This window comes from Periophthalmus magnuspinnatus, chromosome 14, assembly GCF_009829125.3.
Source record: "Periophthalmus magnuspinnatus isolate fPerMag1 chromosome 14, fPerMag1.2.pri, whole genome shotgun sequence".
Classification (NCBI taxonomy): Eukaryota; Metazoa; Chordata; class Actinopteri; order Gobiiformes; family Gobiidae; genus Periophthalmus; species Periophthalmus magnuspinnatus.
Genome location: NC_047139.1, coordinates 10294464 through 10311799, shown reverse-complemented (window position 1 = coordinate 10311799; position 17336 = coordinate 10294464). Strand labels below are relative to the sequence as shown.

At 39.4% G+C, this 17336-nt stretch overlaps 1 protein-coding gene across 1 annotated transcript in view; it reads right to left on the bottom strand.

The window, feature by feature from the left end:
- Positions 1–17336, bottom strand: part of jade2 (jade family PHD finger 2) — a 143193-nt gene that overhangs the window by 53567 nt on the left and 72290 nt on the right. Inside the window, exons 5-8 of the mRNA XM_033978797.2 lie at positions 12112–12311; positions 7949–8160; positions 6597–6764; positions 2714–2830 (exon numbers count right to left, since the gene is read on the bottom strand). Coding sequence (XP_033834688.1) covers positions 2714–2830; positions 6597–6764; positions 7949–8160; positions 12112–12311 — 697 coding nt within the window. The remainder of the gene's footprint in view (positions 1–2713; positions 2831–6596; positions 6765–7948; positions 8161–12111; positions 12312–17336) is intronic.

The following is a 17336-nucleotide window of genomic DNA, read 5'->3' as shown; positions in this document are numbered from 1 at the left end:
CTAGAGGAGCTTGCCCACATGTCTCTCGTTGAGCCCTTGTGATAGTAACCACCCCAGTCAAGTTAAATGTGAACTATGCAACTTTTCTGGAGGATCAACCATCTGCTTATTTCCATGGAGATGATATTGCTTAGCAGAGGAGTGAGGATAATGCAATACTGCAGAACATTCCACCTAATGTACCATGAATGCTCATATTGATCACTGAGTCCTGACAATGAGAAGTTTAAATCCATTACATTTTTTCGTGAATTTTCAGATAAACTTCAAACTGTTTGCTAATATGTGCATTGTGTCACCATGGTAACTGCTGAGCATTCCACCATAGACATACATATAGAACATAAAGCAAATAACATCTACATGGAGACAAACAGGTGACAGACTCTTCACGAGAAAAGCTACATAGTGTGTCTTTAATTATCTAACCAAACATAATGGAAGGAGAAACTGTTTGTGATTACTGTGAAAAAGTGTCACTGTACGAACTGCACTGTTCTTCTGATAAAACATTCTTGCCTTTATTTAGAGCTGTGTAGGAGGACACAATGTACACGCTGCGATCACACTTACGTAACCAACTCTGGTACAGAGAGAGAACTGCTGATCAAGTACAGCTATGTAAAGTCCTATGGTTTTGTAACACAGGAAATATATGAGGAATTTCTGTTTTGTATTCAACATTTAGTTCACAATGCAACTTTTAAACATGTCCAGGATCTTTCCCACTGAGAGAAAACTGAAATACAAACTGTTAAACCAATCCAAGAATCTCATGCATTTCAGAGCACGTCTGTAAAAGTTTAAACTACAGGGTTAGGAACTTTTACACAGAATAAGACCCCATGGAGATAGCAGATATTTTACTCCCTAAATAACTTCTGCTTTGGATTTATCACAATTCATGAATAAAATGCTTTAAGGGTAACCAACAGTCAGCTTCTTTTGTGAGTCTAAACCTCACTGTGATTGGTTAAATGCACCTGTCAGTCATTCATGCTTGTGATCTTAAAAATTATCATATTAAGCCACTATACATGATCCTGGTGTTTTTATTTCACATTTTTGAATATTCTACAACCTCGCTCCTGATTGGGTCTTTGGTTGTGCACCAGGATTTCCAAATATGGGCTCGATCAGCTTCATTTGGCTGGAGCCGAATGCCAGGGATAATGTCACACTCCCTCAGTCCACATCTATATACAGTCTATGTGTCCAAATCAAGTTAAAAAAAACACTAAAAACAGCGCATGATACATTCACTTTGAAAGACTAAAACTGCATTAAACCCACATTTGGCATCAACATTAACCCTGCTGTAGATTCTCAGTAGTCCTCATTATGTAAACTTTAAACAGTAAACCCTTTAAACTGGTCCTGCCTCCTGTGCCCTGCAGAGAGACAGCGGTCTAAAGAAATGTTTACACTGAGAGAACGCACCACAGGGAGGCTCCAAGTGCTCACAGCATCATCTGCAGAATCAATATCACAAGAACATACAACAAAGAGCTCAGTGTAAACAAATGGGAGGTCATGATGGGACAGCTGAGTGACAAGAATAGCTGTGGAGTATGTTAGAATGTGCAATGTTAAATGTCTGTATAATCCCACAGTCGTCCAGGTATGATCCAAAGCAAAATAAATACTTGACAAAAGTTTTACAGTGAGTTTCGCACCTCGGATGAGCTCTGGTCAGATTGCTGGTTGACACCGTCTTATATTTGTCTGAAAGGAGGAGGTAAGTAGACTGAAACTAACACATCTATTGTTTACAGTTTCTTTTTGTTAGCTAGGTCTATTGAACTGCACCTGTGCTGGAGTCATATTTTGCATAATCGCTCAGGCTCCTAATGGGTGCTTTCACACCTATTAGCATACTCGCTATCACTATTGGTTTCCTTGTTTTGATTTAGGTCTGAGGATGGAGTTATAAATCGGAGATAAATGATTCATTCCTATTGGATTGTCTTCTAACAAACAGTGCCTCTTTAACTCCCCTCTCAAACCATTTCTTTCTCAGATGTGTACATCACCATCTTCAAAGGAGTGATAGTGACAGTGTTGCGACAGTGTTATTGTGGTATTGGAGTGGCTGTTATGTTTCTCCAATATAATGCTACCGTCTTCACTAAACTAAATGGGATTTTGTCCTTTGGGTGAACCAGTTTCTGTCCAGTGTTTGTAGGTTTGAAATAGAATCTGTCAGAAGCCCAGAGCCTGATGGGTATACAATGTTGCTCTTATAGCCGAGCTTCAGAGTAATACTTATTGGGGCTTCGTACCTAATCTCTGGTTGGGGAGTTGATGTTAACTCTCCTCTGACCTGGCATCCTGCTGTAGCTTTTGTGTTGTGTAAATTGTGATAGCAGTTGCCCTTTGTGGATGTTGGAACATCAAGCTAGTAGTTGCTTAGCCGTAAGCTTGGACAGTGGGGTTCAAAGTAACCATTTCTCCCACATCCCTCAGGGTAGGATTACATTCCAGCAGAGCCTTGTTCTCGCACCTCGCCCATTTCCGTCTTGTTCCAGTAGCTGCACCTGACGCAGACCTTGTTTGGGCCACTGTGTGAAAGTCGGGTGACTAACCAGTTGAGCTAGCCACCTGCTATATATGTTAGCAGGTGTGCATGTTTATATGTCTATATGTATATGTCTGTATATGTTTGTATATGTTTATATGTGTACATATATTACGTATGTGTACTGTGAGTTACCTGTATACATGTCCCTGTGTGCTCCCGGCACAGACTGCAGCTCAGGGCCCAGCGACTGGACGGGATGTGAGACACTTTAGTGATGGGCTCCATCTTCTCTGGACACCCGATACTCACCTGCACAAAGCAGAACATCACAATGTTTATGGACACAGAAGGTTCAATTCAGTTCAGTTGTAGAGCACATTTTAAAAACCACAAGTGTGAACATTTAATAGACTATTACTAATAAAATCAAAAGTCATTCAAATATCAGAATAAGCCTTTATTTTACTGCAGCCTTGCTGAATGTAAAAGCAATCAAAATAAAGGTTAAAGGGTTTAGCACTAGCTGCTAAACTCTTTAATGCTAATACTGACCACTTGCCTGGTCTTTCTCTTTATGACTGTTTTCACTTTTGTCTGTTTAATTTCACTGTAAACAAAATATTTGCGGCTTGTGAACTGTTGTTTGGACCATACGAGCTTCGGTATTTTTTAACGGCCCACATCTGGAACTCATTGTTTCCTGATTGTTTTATTCGGCACTAAAAATCTGGATTAACTTTGGTCTTTGCATGTTCAAAAATGTCAAATTTTCCATGCATCGTTCCCAATTCTACAGATACCAAATGATATAATGGGTTTATTGTTGATTTTTTTTCCACTTGCAAAAGCCAAGACCCCAGGCTTGTAAAAATCTCATCTTCAAAGTGGAAACATGTGCACCCATTGGTAATAACATACGATTGTGCTCAGACTATTGACTGTTTTGGCACCGTGCAGCTTCACCAAATCCAACCGGGAATCATTGACCAGTGCCAGACAGCAGAACAGAGCGGGCTGAATGAGAGAGTTCACAAGCAAACCACCGCATCCGATTTCCTTCCTCTTTCTCAAAACCAAAAACCAATCTTATTTGTCATATTTATTTCAATGGGTGTTTTTTGTGGTGGTTTTTAAAGGCTATGAAAGGGGCAAGAACCAGTTTTGTTATTGATTAATTTGTGTTTTTTTTAATGAAAAATATCTAAAAAGAAAATCTATAAATACAGAACCTGATTATTGATCTTAGTGAGCTGAGTATTGAAATCTGCACATTTTAAATTCCACCAGCATCTATTACCATTAGGTGTATGTATAGTTCACTTCTGGAGGGTTGTTTCCATGGTGATGCTATTACTTTGCCTCAAATCTTCTGCAGGATAACAATACATTATCGATCTCCATTGAGACAAGACTGTAGTGTCACCAGGCCAAGTTACAGGTCAAATCTGTGGAAAGGCTAGCCCACCCACATTAAAAAATGCATGTTTTTATTTTATTCTCAGATGATAGTTTTTTAGCAATATTAACACCTACACATTGAATTAATGCAAGATAGTGGTTTAATGCCACATCAAGGAACATTCCAGGCAAAGAAAAAACATCTTCATGGAAACAGGCAGCAGACCAGAAAAGTACATAGTGCACCTTTAACAATAACAATCAAAATTTGATCAAAATTGCAATTTGAGTTGTTGCAATTATTAAAGAACAAGTTTAAACTTCTACAAACATGTTCTGAAATGCATGGAATTCTTGGATTAGTTTAACAGTACAGATTTAAGTCTTCTCTCAAATGTTAATGCTCCTGGACAAAACATGTAAGGTAAACTTTATTGTCACCAAGGGAAAATTTCTATCTCTATCTCTATCAAATCTGCTAATATTTTCCCCCCAAGTTGTGAAGCCTTACTTTAAATATTACAGATCAGCTGAAAACCCAGCAGTTAATACTTTACAACTGAGGTCATCAACATTCTCTGGGGGGATGATGCTAACTAGAGGCACTGCCCTTTCTGAAGCTGTTATTCAGGTTAAGCTTTAATCTGATCTTTATTTCAACACAATCTGACCAGAAAGAACTGACACAGCTGGAACTACACAGTTGAGTTTTTCAGTTAGTCGCTCTCACCCCTCACACTAAACAGAACCATGACACACTCCTGAAAATGTGCTGTTTAAATCCAGCTTATATGTTTTCTTCAGTTTTCAGGCAATCCCAAAACGTCAGGCTGTTTGCTAATGTGTGCATTGTGTCACCATGGAAACTGCTAAACATTTCTTCATGGACATACATAAAGAACCCCCCACTGTGATGATAAACTAGACATTTTTCTCAATACCTTTTAATCAGAAAACATTTTAAAACAGGAATGAAACCTATTGAATGTTGAAAAATATAAAATTAATTTGCAGTAAAGTCATAATAATCGGCCCATCCCCCAAACAGCGACGCTTCTAGACCTCATTGTACACAAGCCTGCCCAGAAACACACACACACACATTCAACCAAAGACATGCAGCGATCTCTTTCTTCATCTACTCTGTGCCAACAGCAAACAAAAGCGAAACAATTAGACCAATCAGGGGTGACAGAAGGCACTTAGCAATGAAAGCCAAAATCCTCCATTACCAGCAAATCTGCCACTACCATATATGAGTGGAGTTTACTACATGCCTCACCTAAACACAGGGCTGTTTAAGTCTATTCAGCCTTATTCAAAAAATATCTCATCACTCAACAAAGAGGAGACGATTTCGTGTACCTGCATTTTAAAGGGGCATCACGTAAAAGGAGTTGTGAAAAAGTGACAGGTGCGCAACGCTAAAGAAAAATATTTATCTAAATAGAGGTGTTTTTCTGGAGGTAACAGGGATAATTGGAGCCAAACTCAAATCTGTCAAAGTACAAGAGATGGTTGTACAATTTACACGTGAGATTAAACGCTTTCCAAATGGTGTTCAGATGCTGTGGGAAAGAAAGGTAGTTTTAAAGATTTATGTAGTGGGGAACTACCTTCGGATTGGAAGAAATGGTGTTTCAATGTGTTTAGGCTGAGCAACAACGACAACACGGAATTGGAAATGGGAATTTGAACTGCTAAACTAATAGGCTACAAGAATCCCATGCATTTCAGAACATTGTTTGTTTCTAAACTGCAGGTTAGAAGCTTTTATACTAAATTAAATCACATGGACAAATACTGTGTTATCTGTAGTCATTATATATGATAGTAATTAAAATGCATTGGTCTAGTAGTGCTTTTCCTGTTTTTCATATTGATGTATAATTAATTCTCTTTGACCTAAGCTAATTCTATGGTCACAGCTGTCCTGGGGCAGACTGATGGAAGTGAGGCTGCACCACCACCAGCTCTCACACACTCAGCACATTCAGACATAGCTGAGGTCGGTGGAGATAATTAGATAATTGCAGTCATTTATATCGTGATTCAGTTATGATTAAGTCTGTTAATGTGGGCCTCTACTGCATTTGATACTTGTAATATTTAATACATACTTTTATACATTTACAATACAATATTTTTGGGTCAACATTAATTCAAGCATTTATCATTCCACTGCTGCCCATTACTATTGTTGTATTTATTGTCCATTACTATTGCTGTATTGCTGTTCATTACCATTGTTGGTATTTACTGTCCGTTACCATTGTTGGTATTAATAACTTTCCTTACCATTGTTGGCACCTTATCCAATATGATGTAACACTTAAGTTGCATGAGACTAACTCATAGTCCCCAATGTAATCATGTAATACAATCATGAAAAGAAAGTAAAGTATGTTAAATTTAAGAAATAATGACAGAGGGGGTGGGATTAAATAAGTTTTCTTCTTCCCACTCCTTTTTGGGCAATCGGAGATACTCTTTTTTTGTGTGTGTGTTTTGCTTGTCGGTTTTTGTTTATTTTTCCTTGTCTCTTGTATAATCGTGTTGATTGATACAGATTGTGGCTGCCTAGGCTATGCAAAGAGAAAAGAAAAAAAAACAAAAAACTGCTTCACTGTTTAGCTAAAGTAGAATTTGTTGTGGTGCTAAGTGTTCTTGTTCTGACCTCCGGGATCCATAAGGCACAGCTGACGTGGACCCACTTAGTCCCAGAGCGTGTGGGCTTCAGAGCTCCTCCTCGTTTGGGGCAGAGCAGACACTTGGGCTGGACCCCCAAAGCACAGGTCCGACAGAGCCAGTTACCCTGGGGCACCTTCAGGATGCCGTAACACGCCTAAGAGCGGGGCACAAGGAAAGTATTGAAAAATATGACACTGTAACACACAAAATATGAAAAATACATCAAATTAAAATGCCACACAATTTTTTCTGTGTTAAACTAAATAGTAAATATTATAAAAACAGCTGTAAGGGTCAAAATGAGACTATAAATTTAAAGCATTTTACTGTCTGAGAAAAAGCAAGTGCACTGTTAGCATAGTAATGTTTGTTAGGATTATTGTGATGGATAAAGTAGGACTAAACACCTAAACTCAGCCCACAACCACATTTCAAATAGAGCTGCTAAACTGGGCAGTGCCTGAAGGACTAAAGGGAAGTGTGAGGGGGGAGGATGTAGACCTGTCACAGTAACACATTTTGAAGCACAATATATTGCTACATAGAAATATTGTGATAAATGATAATATTAAAACTATTTTATGTCACTGACTCAATAACAATAATACAAGATAATCCTTTTTAAATAGATTCAAAAAGTAGGTGACAACAAATAGATTACAAATAGATTAAAACGTGTCATTAAAAGGTCTGAGCTACAACAAATAAATAACAAAATGAAGCAATAATTAGCTCTAAGAGTGATTTATTCAACCCTCTACAACTCAAATCTTATTGTATTACAACAAAAATACCCCAAATCTCCCAATTTCTGCAAAGAAAATGTACACAGGATAAATCATGAGCCCCAAAACAAATTGTTTCAGCTTTAATATACTGAACGATAAGTCGATATAGTAATTATTATGACAGGGCTAAGCGGATGGGGGTATAAGCAACAGTGTGATCTAACAGGTACTCACACTTCACACACACCGCCCTTGCAGCCAGGTGTTTGTAATCAGAGACACCTGGATGCACTCAGGGCAGTGTAGTGTGATGTCACGAAGTACTTGAAATGGCACTGGCCACTGGAGGGAGCACACACTCACTGATTATTTTGACCAGAAAGCTGCAAATGTTTCTATTTTGCACAAAAAATATCAAAAAGGACTAGGATCAGTAGACAATGCTATTAAAACACAATATACACAGTTCAGTAGCAAAAAAAAAAAAGTTTAGTGTTTATTTCCTCCTTGGGACCGTAGACCTTCTCACGTGTGGCTTATATGGCTCTATGCGGCGTACAGTTGATACCTGGTGATATTACAGAGTACAGGTGAGTGTAGGAGTCGATACCTGGTGCACGCAGACGTTGCACTTGTCGCAGAAAACCATCTCGTTGCCGTCCTCGCCCTCTGGAGACCGACACACATCACACACCACGTCTTCATCGTACTCTATCCCCAGACCCTCCTCCTCCTCGATCGCCTGCTGCATCTTCTGCTCGCACAGGGACTCCAGCTCCACTAGGGCGCGCTCTAGAGTCAGCTCATCCAGGGCAGGTAAGGCTGAGAGAGAGAAAGAAAGGGGGGAGAGAGGAGAGAGAGAGAGAGAGAAGTGTTTATAGATATAATAGAACGCTTTAGTTTGCTTGCACAGGGACTCCAGCTGGGACAGATGTACAAAGGATGGGTGGGAAGAAGGGAGAGAGGAGGAGGAGAAAATGAGACAGGAGAGGAGGACAGTGAAGGTGGAGAGAAAGAGGCGGAGAGGGTAGAGAGAGAGGGGTTGGGGGAAATAGAATAGGTGTGGCGAGACAGAGAAAGAGAGGAGGAGAGAAAAAAAGAGACTGAGAGGTGAGAGAGAGGGTCAGGGAAGAAAGACGAGAAAACGGAGCTAGAGAGTGAGATGTAAAGAGAGGGGAGAGAAAAAGGTAGTAGTGAATGAGAGGGATGGGGAGGGAGAGATTGCACAGAGAAAGACAAGTGAAGAGAAGGTGTGAAGGAGAGAAAGGGGAGAGAGTGAACAGAAGAGAGAGAAAGAACAGAGAATGAGAGGAGAGAAGAAGAGAAGGAGAAAGATGGAAAGATGGAAAGAGAAAAAAGAGGAGGCTTCTAAAACTAAGTGTGTGAAGTTGCTTTAGTTTAACTGGTTGATAAGAAGCACTACACAGAAGCTCCATTAATGTTTTATTTTTTTATGAAAATGGGTTTGAGCTGTAAGTAATGGGCCGAAATCCCTTTTTTTTTTTTTTCACAGTATTGAATAGATTTGAAAAATATCACATCAAACTCTAACCTTATTAACCTTAATGACAACAATTTGACCAGCATGTTTTATCTTTGATCTACTGAACCATTGTAACCATTTCACTTTTACCATTTTGGCTGCAGTATTTTCTTTGTCACTTAAGTTATAAAAGCACAATTTCTTTTGGATGTGTTACAAACCTCATGAGGCAGGAGTAAATGTGCCCATATCTCATTATAAGAAACTAAATCTGCAGCCATTTTTATCAAACACAAAATAAAGCGACTAATTTGTCTTTTCGAGGCCTTTTTGCCAGAATCGCCGTTCGTTAGTGCCAGAAAAAGCGACTAAATTGGCTTCACGGTTTTGCATGTCCTTGCTCAGAGCTGGGTAATGACTGAGAAAAACAGGATTAGCTCAAACGTCGTCTTTTATCTGGATTTGAATAAAGCTTTTGGGCGACGGTAAACGCTAATATTTCCAAAACCAACCCGAACACTCGCAGTTCATTATTTTCTCATTAAGAACAATCAGATTTCAGCGATTAAGCCGAATGTTAGAGGATAAAGTGTTCTAACCAGTGAACTGAAAAAGTACAGTACTGTATGAACTATATTATAGAAACTGACACCAAAACACAGGTTGGTTTTTACTAGGCCAATGTTAATGATGACTTTATGGTGTTGCTTTCTCTTTAAAGGTTGGGTATTATGCAAAATCTACTTTTTGGAGAGACTTAGAGCATCAAAAACAAAAGAGAAACTTATTAAACATGTTAAAGTTGTTTTTGGTGAATATAGTATTTTCAAAACAACAAACATTAACATGGTGATCTAAATATGTGATGTGTTAGAAGTTAATACCCCGTAGAAGAGTAATACCCCCTCTGTAACAATCTTGCTGTAGTTTTGTTTCATCCACAGTAACTCCATTTTTCTCTTCTTCTACATAACTTAATGTTTAAAGGAGCGCTACGTACCTTTACTAATGGAGAAGAATGCAGTAGAACATTCCACACAAAGCAATATTATCTCCATGAAGAAAAGAAGGTGGATGAACGACAACCACAAAAGTTACATAGTCAACCTTTAAAAGTTACACTGTGGATAATATAGCAAGTTTTGCCTTTTGGCTTCATAACAAACATTTGGATTGAAAAGCATAACATTAGTCAGTTATCAGTAAAAATCTATATTTGATTTACTGATTTCAAATGTTGTCTATGAAATATCTGCATATGACACTTTCACTTAGCCTTTTTTTTTTTTTTTTTTTTTAATTGAGGTGAAGTTAATAGTTTTACTTCCTGGTTGGACACAGGCTGCAGATGTGACATACGTAGAGGTAATGCAATATGTACACAGCAACATAGCGACAACGTTAAGCCCAAAACTTGTCTAAATCACACAATTGTTATGATTAGACCATAAATTGTATATATAAATGGACATAGCTAACTTGTCACATGTTAGAAGTAGGAAGTGAGCAGGGGCGCGTTTATGACTCCATCGCCCCCTCCTTGCTAAACTCGCGCGGGAAGAGGTGTTACCTTCAACAGCCTGGCCCCAGATTGGCTCTCTGGTTGGAATGATGTGTAACTCAGCTCTCGCCTTGATGAGCTTCATTTGACTGGAGCCTTGCATGTAAATTGTCTGTACATTTTGGATGGAGATTTCCTTGTTGATGATATACAGGTAAAGGGATTTCTATATTTTTGTACTTTTCTTCTCAAATCTCTCCCACAAACCGCCATTTAACTAATGTAAACGTATGATAAATATTTACCACAGGCACCACTATCCAACCAAACCAAGTCAGAATTAGAAAAAGACATGAAAACCTGTCATATGCAAATCCTATACTTGTACAAGCTCCACTGTGTTAGAGCGGCTTGTGGCTCACCGAGGAAGCAGAGGAAACAGTTACTTATTAACCTGAGTGACATTTAGATCCAAACAAGACACAATATTGACTGTGGCTTATCTTCTGTTTTTCCACATCTGCGCCAGCCCTGGAAATGTCACTGGCACATTCAACACAACACTAACTGAATTCTCAATTTGCATATACATTACATATATTTAAAAGGTGGGGTATTAGCACATAACATATTTAGATCACCATGTTACCTTTTACAGCTTTGAAAATGCTATATTCACCAAAGACAATGTGTTGAAATGTTTGTAAGTTTAAGATTTGAATCCTCTGTGTCCCCCTTCCCTTCGCTCTAAGTCACTACCCCCTTTTTGACGTGCATTTTTACAATACATTAAATGAATGGGGTGGGCCAAACCTCCCGTACAGAGCCAGTCCCACGTGCATGTGATTTTGCAAGGTTATACACGTAAAGACTGACGCATGCAGTTTGTTTAGGGCCCATTTTAAAGGATTAAGTTGAATATGATGATGCATAGCCTTTCTGTCACACTTGAGATCTCTTTGAATAATATATAGTGTTGTTTTATCTAAAGCAGCTTATTTCTTTTTAAATCAATGCATTTTCACAGTGGCCCCTCTCTCCCTGAAGTCATTAGCAGCTGTTGTGTCTGACTGTTACATAACTAAAGTATTATCTTCCCGTGGCCTACAAGGTTAAATGCAATCACACCAAAACTGCTATTTCAATAGTTGCAATCAACAAATCGCAAAAGGTGCAATTATTTAAACAATATACTGTTCTCTGCAAACAGTCCAGTACTTAAAGGGGTACTACAACTTTTTTTAGGTTTGTGCAGCTTTACAGTTTTACAGGCCCATTTATCCCTTGTATTTGAGCAAACTTTTTCTTACCCAAAAATAAATACACTATAACTTCACAAACCTGATGCGATGTGCAGTAGTTTCATTAGCGGGTACACGCTGATTGTAGGGTGAAATACGTGTGCAGTGTGCCCTAGGTCTTTACTTTGACAAAAATGGTAGTGACCTCAAGGGAGGCAGGGTTTGAACACATGTCCAATTATTGTGGCTTTAATTATATTTTAAACATGCTTTTGGTCACCTTAGGATCAGTATTTCACATTTTGTAACATAAAATAATGCATGCATTTGTAAAATATACTTTATACATCTCACCTCTGTTTCCACTGAAGCATTTAGGCGTTAGTCAACAATTCCTTAAGAGACCTTCTCCCCCATGAATGCTATACTAATAGAGCCACATGTTCTTTGTGACCACAGAATGAGTCAGGTGATAGTTTATGGACTTATAGACTGCACAGGAGAAATCTGGATTAGGTGTTTTTAAGGTCTGTTTTGATGTCACTCACCCATTTGTTTGAACTCCTTGTTGACGAGGTTTAACCAGGCCACATCCAGATCGTCCAGGTCGTAACAGGTGTAGAGTCTGTGCCGCGGAGGTGAACTGGTCCCCCTGTGATCCTGGTCCGAGTCCTGGTCCGAGTCTTGGTCCGAGTCCTGGTCCCGATCTGGTCTGGAGAGTCCACAGGAAGTCTGCTCTGTGATTAACCTGCAGCAGAGAGACAAAAATGTAGCTTTAGTAACATGTCACTGTCACAATTGACATTACAGTTTGAATGGACGCGATGATCAAATCACATTATTTAAGTAACATCCATTTGCACTAAAGATACTTTTCAAGTGCGTAACATGAAGCCATCTCCATCTCGGACTCGGAAAAAAATGGGTCAGTGTGTAACAGTGGAGAGTACACCGTCTGATGACAGCAGTAGACTGAGGGAGGAGGCAGGACACAGAGTGAGAGACGGGAAAATAAATGGATTGGCGACTTCAGTTAGTAAAGTAAAAAAATCTGATTATCGCCATATGTCTGCATCAATTCAGAATTGTTTTATTAGAATCGACGATGCATAGAATTGGCAATGATGAAAGGTATGAACCAAAGTTTGCAAAGTCCTCACTTTTTAAACCCATCTGTTACTTGTTATTCTGAAATGCATATTGCTGTTGACAGAAGCCTGCGCACACAAGCTCTGAGCAGTATAATTATTGACCAGAGTGGCCTTTGAGAAACAATGCAGCAGATACAGAGAGTGCACAGACAAGAGACCGATCATAACACAAACTGCAATACTTCAGAAACACAGGGAGGATTCTTAAACAGGGACTTAAAACTTTTTGAGCTTTTAATCTATAAACCTGGTTTAGTGCCAGTCCAGCCCTCATCTAGAAATGGTCACATATATAGAAAAGCACTCTACCAACTGAGCTGCTGTTGCCCCTCTATAATAATGTGTTAGTCTACATAACACTTTACAATTTGTGCATTATTCATTCATGCCACACTCAGTGGTGGTGATGTTCTAGTGTGGCCACAGCTGCCCTGGGGCTGACCATTGGAACCAATGCAGCCAATGCAGCCCCATCGGCCCCTCCGATCACCGCCAACACTCACACACCACTTTTACACTAGGCAATGTGGGTGAAGTGTCTTGCCTAAGCACACAACAGTACGCTCTCTGGAGTCACTGCTGCCCCACTGTGGCACCTGGTATCTCCCATCCGAGTACTAACTAGGCCCAGCCTTTCTTGCTTAGCTGCTGCGATCTGACAAGATTGACTTTTGACACGATTAACATGATTAACACGATTAACACAGCACTGTGGCTGAGTGGCTAACTATCTCTGACAGCAAGAGGTTACGAGTTCGACTCCAGGGCCTTTCTCTGTGTCTGGATGGGTTTCTACTGAGTACACTGGTTTCATCAAACCAAAACCTCCTCCAGCTAAGCTCATCCTGACCAAGAATAGCTCAAGATCTGGAGATGGGTCCCACTGCTCCTGTGAGGTTTAACCCAGTAGCACAGTTTGAAGTACGGGTCAAATGCAGAGAATACAGTATACCTTAAACTTACCCTTGACGAGATGGTAAGGCCAGTCCTGGTTTAGTCCCAGTCTAGCCCTGGTCCGATCAGGGTTTAGTCCTGGTTTAGCCCTGATTAAGTCCTGGCTAAGCACTTGTTTAGTCCTTGATTAGCCCTGGTTTAGTCTCGGTTTAGTCCTGATTAGCCCTGGTTTAGTCCCGGTTTAGTCCTGATTAAGCCCTGATTTATTGCTGGTTTAAACCTGATTCAGTTCATGTTTTCAAAGAAAAACGCTAAATAAACCTCTTCTTTCCTCTGTCTCTCCCTGGGCTCATTTAACAAATGCAGCCGAATATTATTATGCACAAATAAATCCATAAATCTGATAAAGCCTGAACAGAAAAAGCAAATCTGATCTGATCTGCAGCGACTCTGTAATAACTGTGCTTCAATAATGTATTACCCACCTACTTAAGCTGTAAGCTGCTTTAAACGTTGTCTAACCAAAACAACAACAAAAAGGGATTTTAGCTGAATGATTTGAAAAAAATATTTCTGACAAAAATTGCTATTCAATTTGTGATAATAGGATTCTGTTCAAAGTTCAAATTTTAAAGGTGTCCAGGAGAATGGACAAAAAGACTGAGCTATGAAGTGACAAACTAAAACAAGAATCGCATTTCAGAATGTTTGTACAGATCTAAACTATAGACTTAGAAGTTTTTATGCAGAATAAGAATGAGATTTTGTCATTTGTGGAGGAAATTATGAAACTGCAGTCTGTAATTTGCTAATTGTGTACATTCAACATGTGGTTGCAATTAAAGTTGCAGACCTAAAAAGGGATATTTCTTTGCCCACATAGAACAATATGACCAACTATTATAATTTACAGAGGAACAAAAGAAGCCTGAAATATCTGAACAGAAATATGACATTTTGAACCAGAACTTCAGTTGATGAAGGACATTTTCTGTTTGGTTCTCAAGACGATTGTCCAATCAAAAAGCAGAATGAGCTCCTTACTTTGGGTTGCCAGATTCTATGACTAAAACCATCTTTAATAACCCCTAAAGAGCTCTCTATAATCTGTCCTCATATGGCACACTATGGACACAAGTTGGGACGACACTGGAGGGTTTTCTTTTTTTTACTTATACAAAATATTCTAAGTCAAATTTCACATGAAAAATGAATCCAATTCCACATAGTTTTGCTTAACGCCTTAATCGAAAATACAAAAACATCAATTATATCATAGTACACTAATGCAACTAATACTAATACTTCTTAATACTGCCTACTACCACTATAATCCCAACCATTCCCGCTATTCCCGGTCTCTCCCCATCAGGTCCAAACTGTATGTTCTTAGCTCACACAGAGTGACCATATTGCAAATTATTTGTTGCTAAATGAAAAGAGAAAACATTAGGCTTTAGTTCTGGCTGCGGTCCAGGAGTTGAGCTGGAAAATAAAGCTTAAAGTGATGCAGGTTATAAAACACTGAGACGACATAATGGTCCCACTAAATACAACACAATTACACTGGTCTAACTTATGTTATATTAACTGGGTAATAACTTACAATTACAAGTGCTACACGAGTAATTATCATGAACTACACCTGTTCGAGCCAACAGAGGCATAGTGGGTTAAGTGCCCATTAATCACAAGGTTGCCAGTTCAAACCTCATCCAAGTACATATTATGAAACTATTCTGACACCTGTAACAGTTTTTGACAAAACTTTTTAAAAAGAGTGTGTTTGTAACCATAGTGAACTTGTCCTCTGCATTTGACCCATCCTTCAATGCCACTGGGGCATCTCCTCAGGAGCTGCTTACATAACACAGAGGACTGAGAAACAGTGTGGATATCTGCAGAATCAACGTTCAAAGGACTAAACTGTTATTTATCTCAGGTGAAAGAATTTGTTGTTCTGAATGATGCGAGAATTTTGGAGAGGAAATGACACAAATTAGCAGCTGTGGTTGGACATCCCAAGCTAGGACAGAGGTTTTTCATGCTCTACGGTTTGATTCGAGACCCTTCATATTTCAAACTGCCTGAGCGGCCAGTCCATTCTACAGTCTAAGTCCAGTCACAGAAAGAACGCATGATTTCAAGGTATATTTTTAGCAATGAAGACTCCTGCAATTGAATAAATGCAGATACGTTTAGTACTGTACTGTGGAACACTACAGGCAAAGCCACAACTCCATGGAGACAAGCAGGTGGCAGACCCTCCACCAGAAAAGTTACATAGTGCACCTTTAATCTATTTATCAACCTTTTTACAGTGTAGTACTTCTGTTATTTGACTCCTGTACTTTCACTTGGCCTTGTGTAGTCTCACATAACAGCCCATTCACCACTGTCACACAAACGTTTCAGTCCCCACCCAGCCACTGTTCCCCAGAGGCTGCTCCTGTGCAGTAAACCAAGCGCGCCTCTCTCCCTAGGGCCTGAGAGGGGTGTGTTGGTGTGTTGGGTTGTTGTATCAGCACAGCCCTGTGTGTGCTTTGTGCCTAATAAATATTTCATGGAGTGTTTGAGATCAAAGCTGCAGCTGAGAAGGCTCAGACAGAGGCTATCTCAGGAACAAAACTTTGGAGCAATTATTTCAAACTCTAGAAAATCGGGAGGGAATGGTAACAGTGAAATAACACTGGAGTAACTTGTCCCGCCAATTATTAGGGCTGTTGCCTGGTATCCGGAATACACACTTCTCCAATATTTTATGCAGATGTGAGTCTGATCACTGGAAAATCTCCCTGAGTTCAGATGGGAGTGATTGACAGGTGGATTAGCAAATTAGGGACACGCATGTTCCATCCATATCAAAACAAATACGGCTGAACGGAGAAAAAAAGGCAAAAAAAAAACAGGGGACTGAAAAATAGTGTGGATTTCTACAGAATCAATGAGTGAAGCAGTAAACTCTGTTAATCTGAGGTGAAATTGCATTCAAAATCTTGAGTGATCAGTGAGCTCCTTCGTTTTACAGGAGTCACTAAAATAAACAAATCCGATTGGACGATGATGTTTGGTTCTGGCTTGAGGTGCGACGGAGGGAGTGGTGACCAGACTGACATCCCTCTGTATAAAAACACAGAGAGATATCAGTCTGGATTTAGCAGGCGAGTAGGGGTGCGGCCAATGAAAGGCATGTTGTCCTGATCGATTGGCCTAAAAGGGGAAGTGGCAAAAGCTCTCAAAACAATTACATACGTCTATGTAGCTGACCCAAACTGCACTCACAAAACTACACCTGCAGAGAGAGTTTATGCAAAAACAACTATTTATGAAGAAAAAAATGACTATTCAATGTATTCATATGTAAAAAGGAAGATTAAACTCATGACTGACTCAAATTTTCAGCTATACCTCACTCCAGGCCTTTTTGCTGTTGTCCCATATAAATCCTAATAATCAAAATAAAATAATTTGTCATCTAAGACAAATAACTATTAATCAACTAAATGACTCCATGGAGACTCCAGGTCAAGTTCCATGTCAGATCTGTTGAGAGGTGACCTGGCTCACGCCAGATTCTGTCATTCTGAATTGAGTTCTACACATTTATCAATTTGAAACGTCTCTCGCTGAAAGTGATCAGGAAAAAGCCAAAAGTCATGACTACTATTTAAATCTGATTGGTCAAAGTATCAGAACATCAGAACAAGCTGAAAAACCAAACCTGAGTT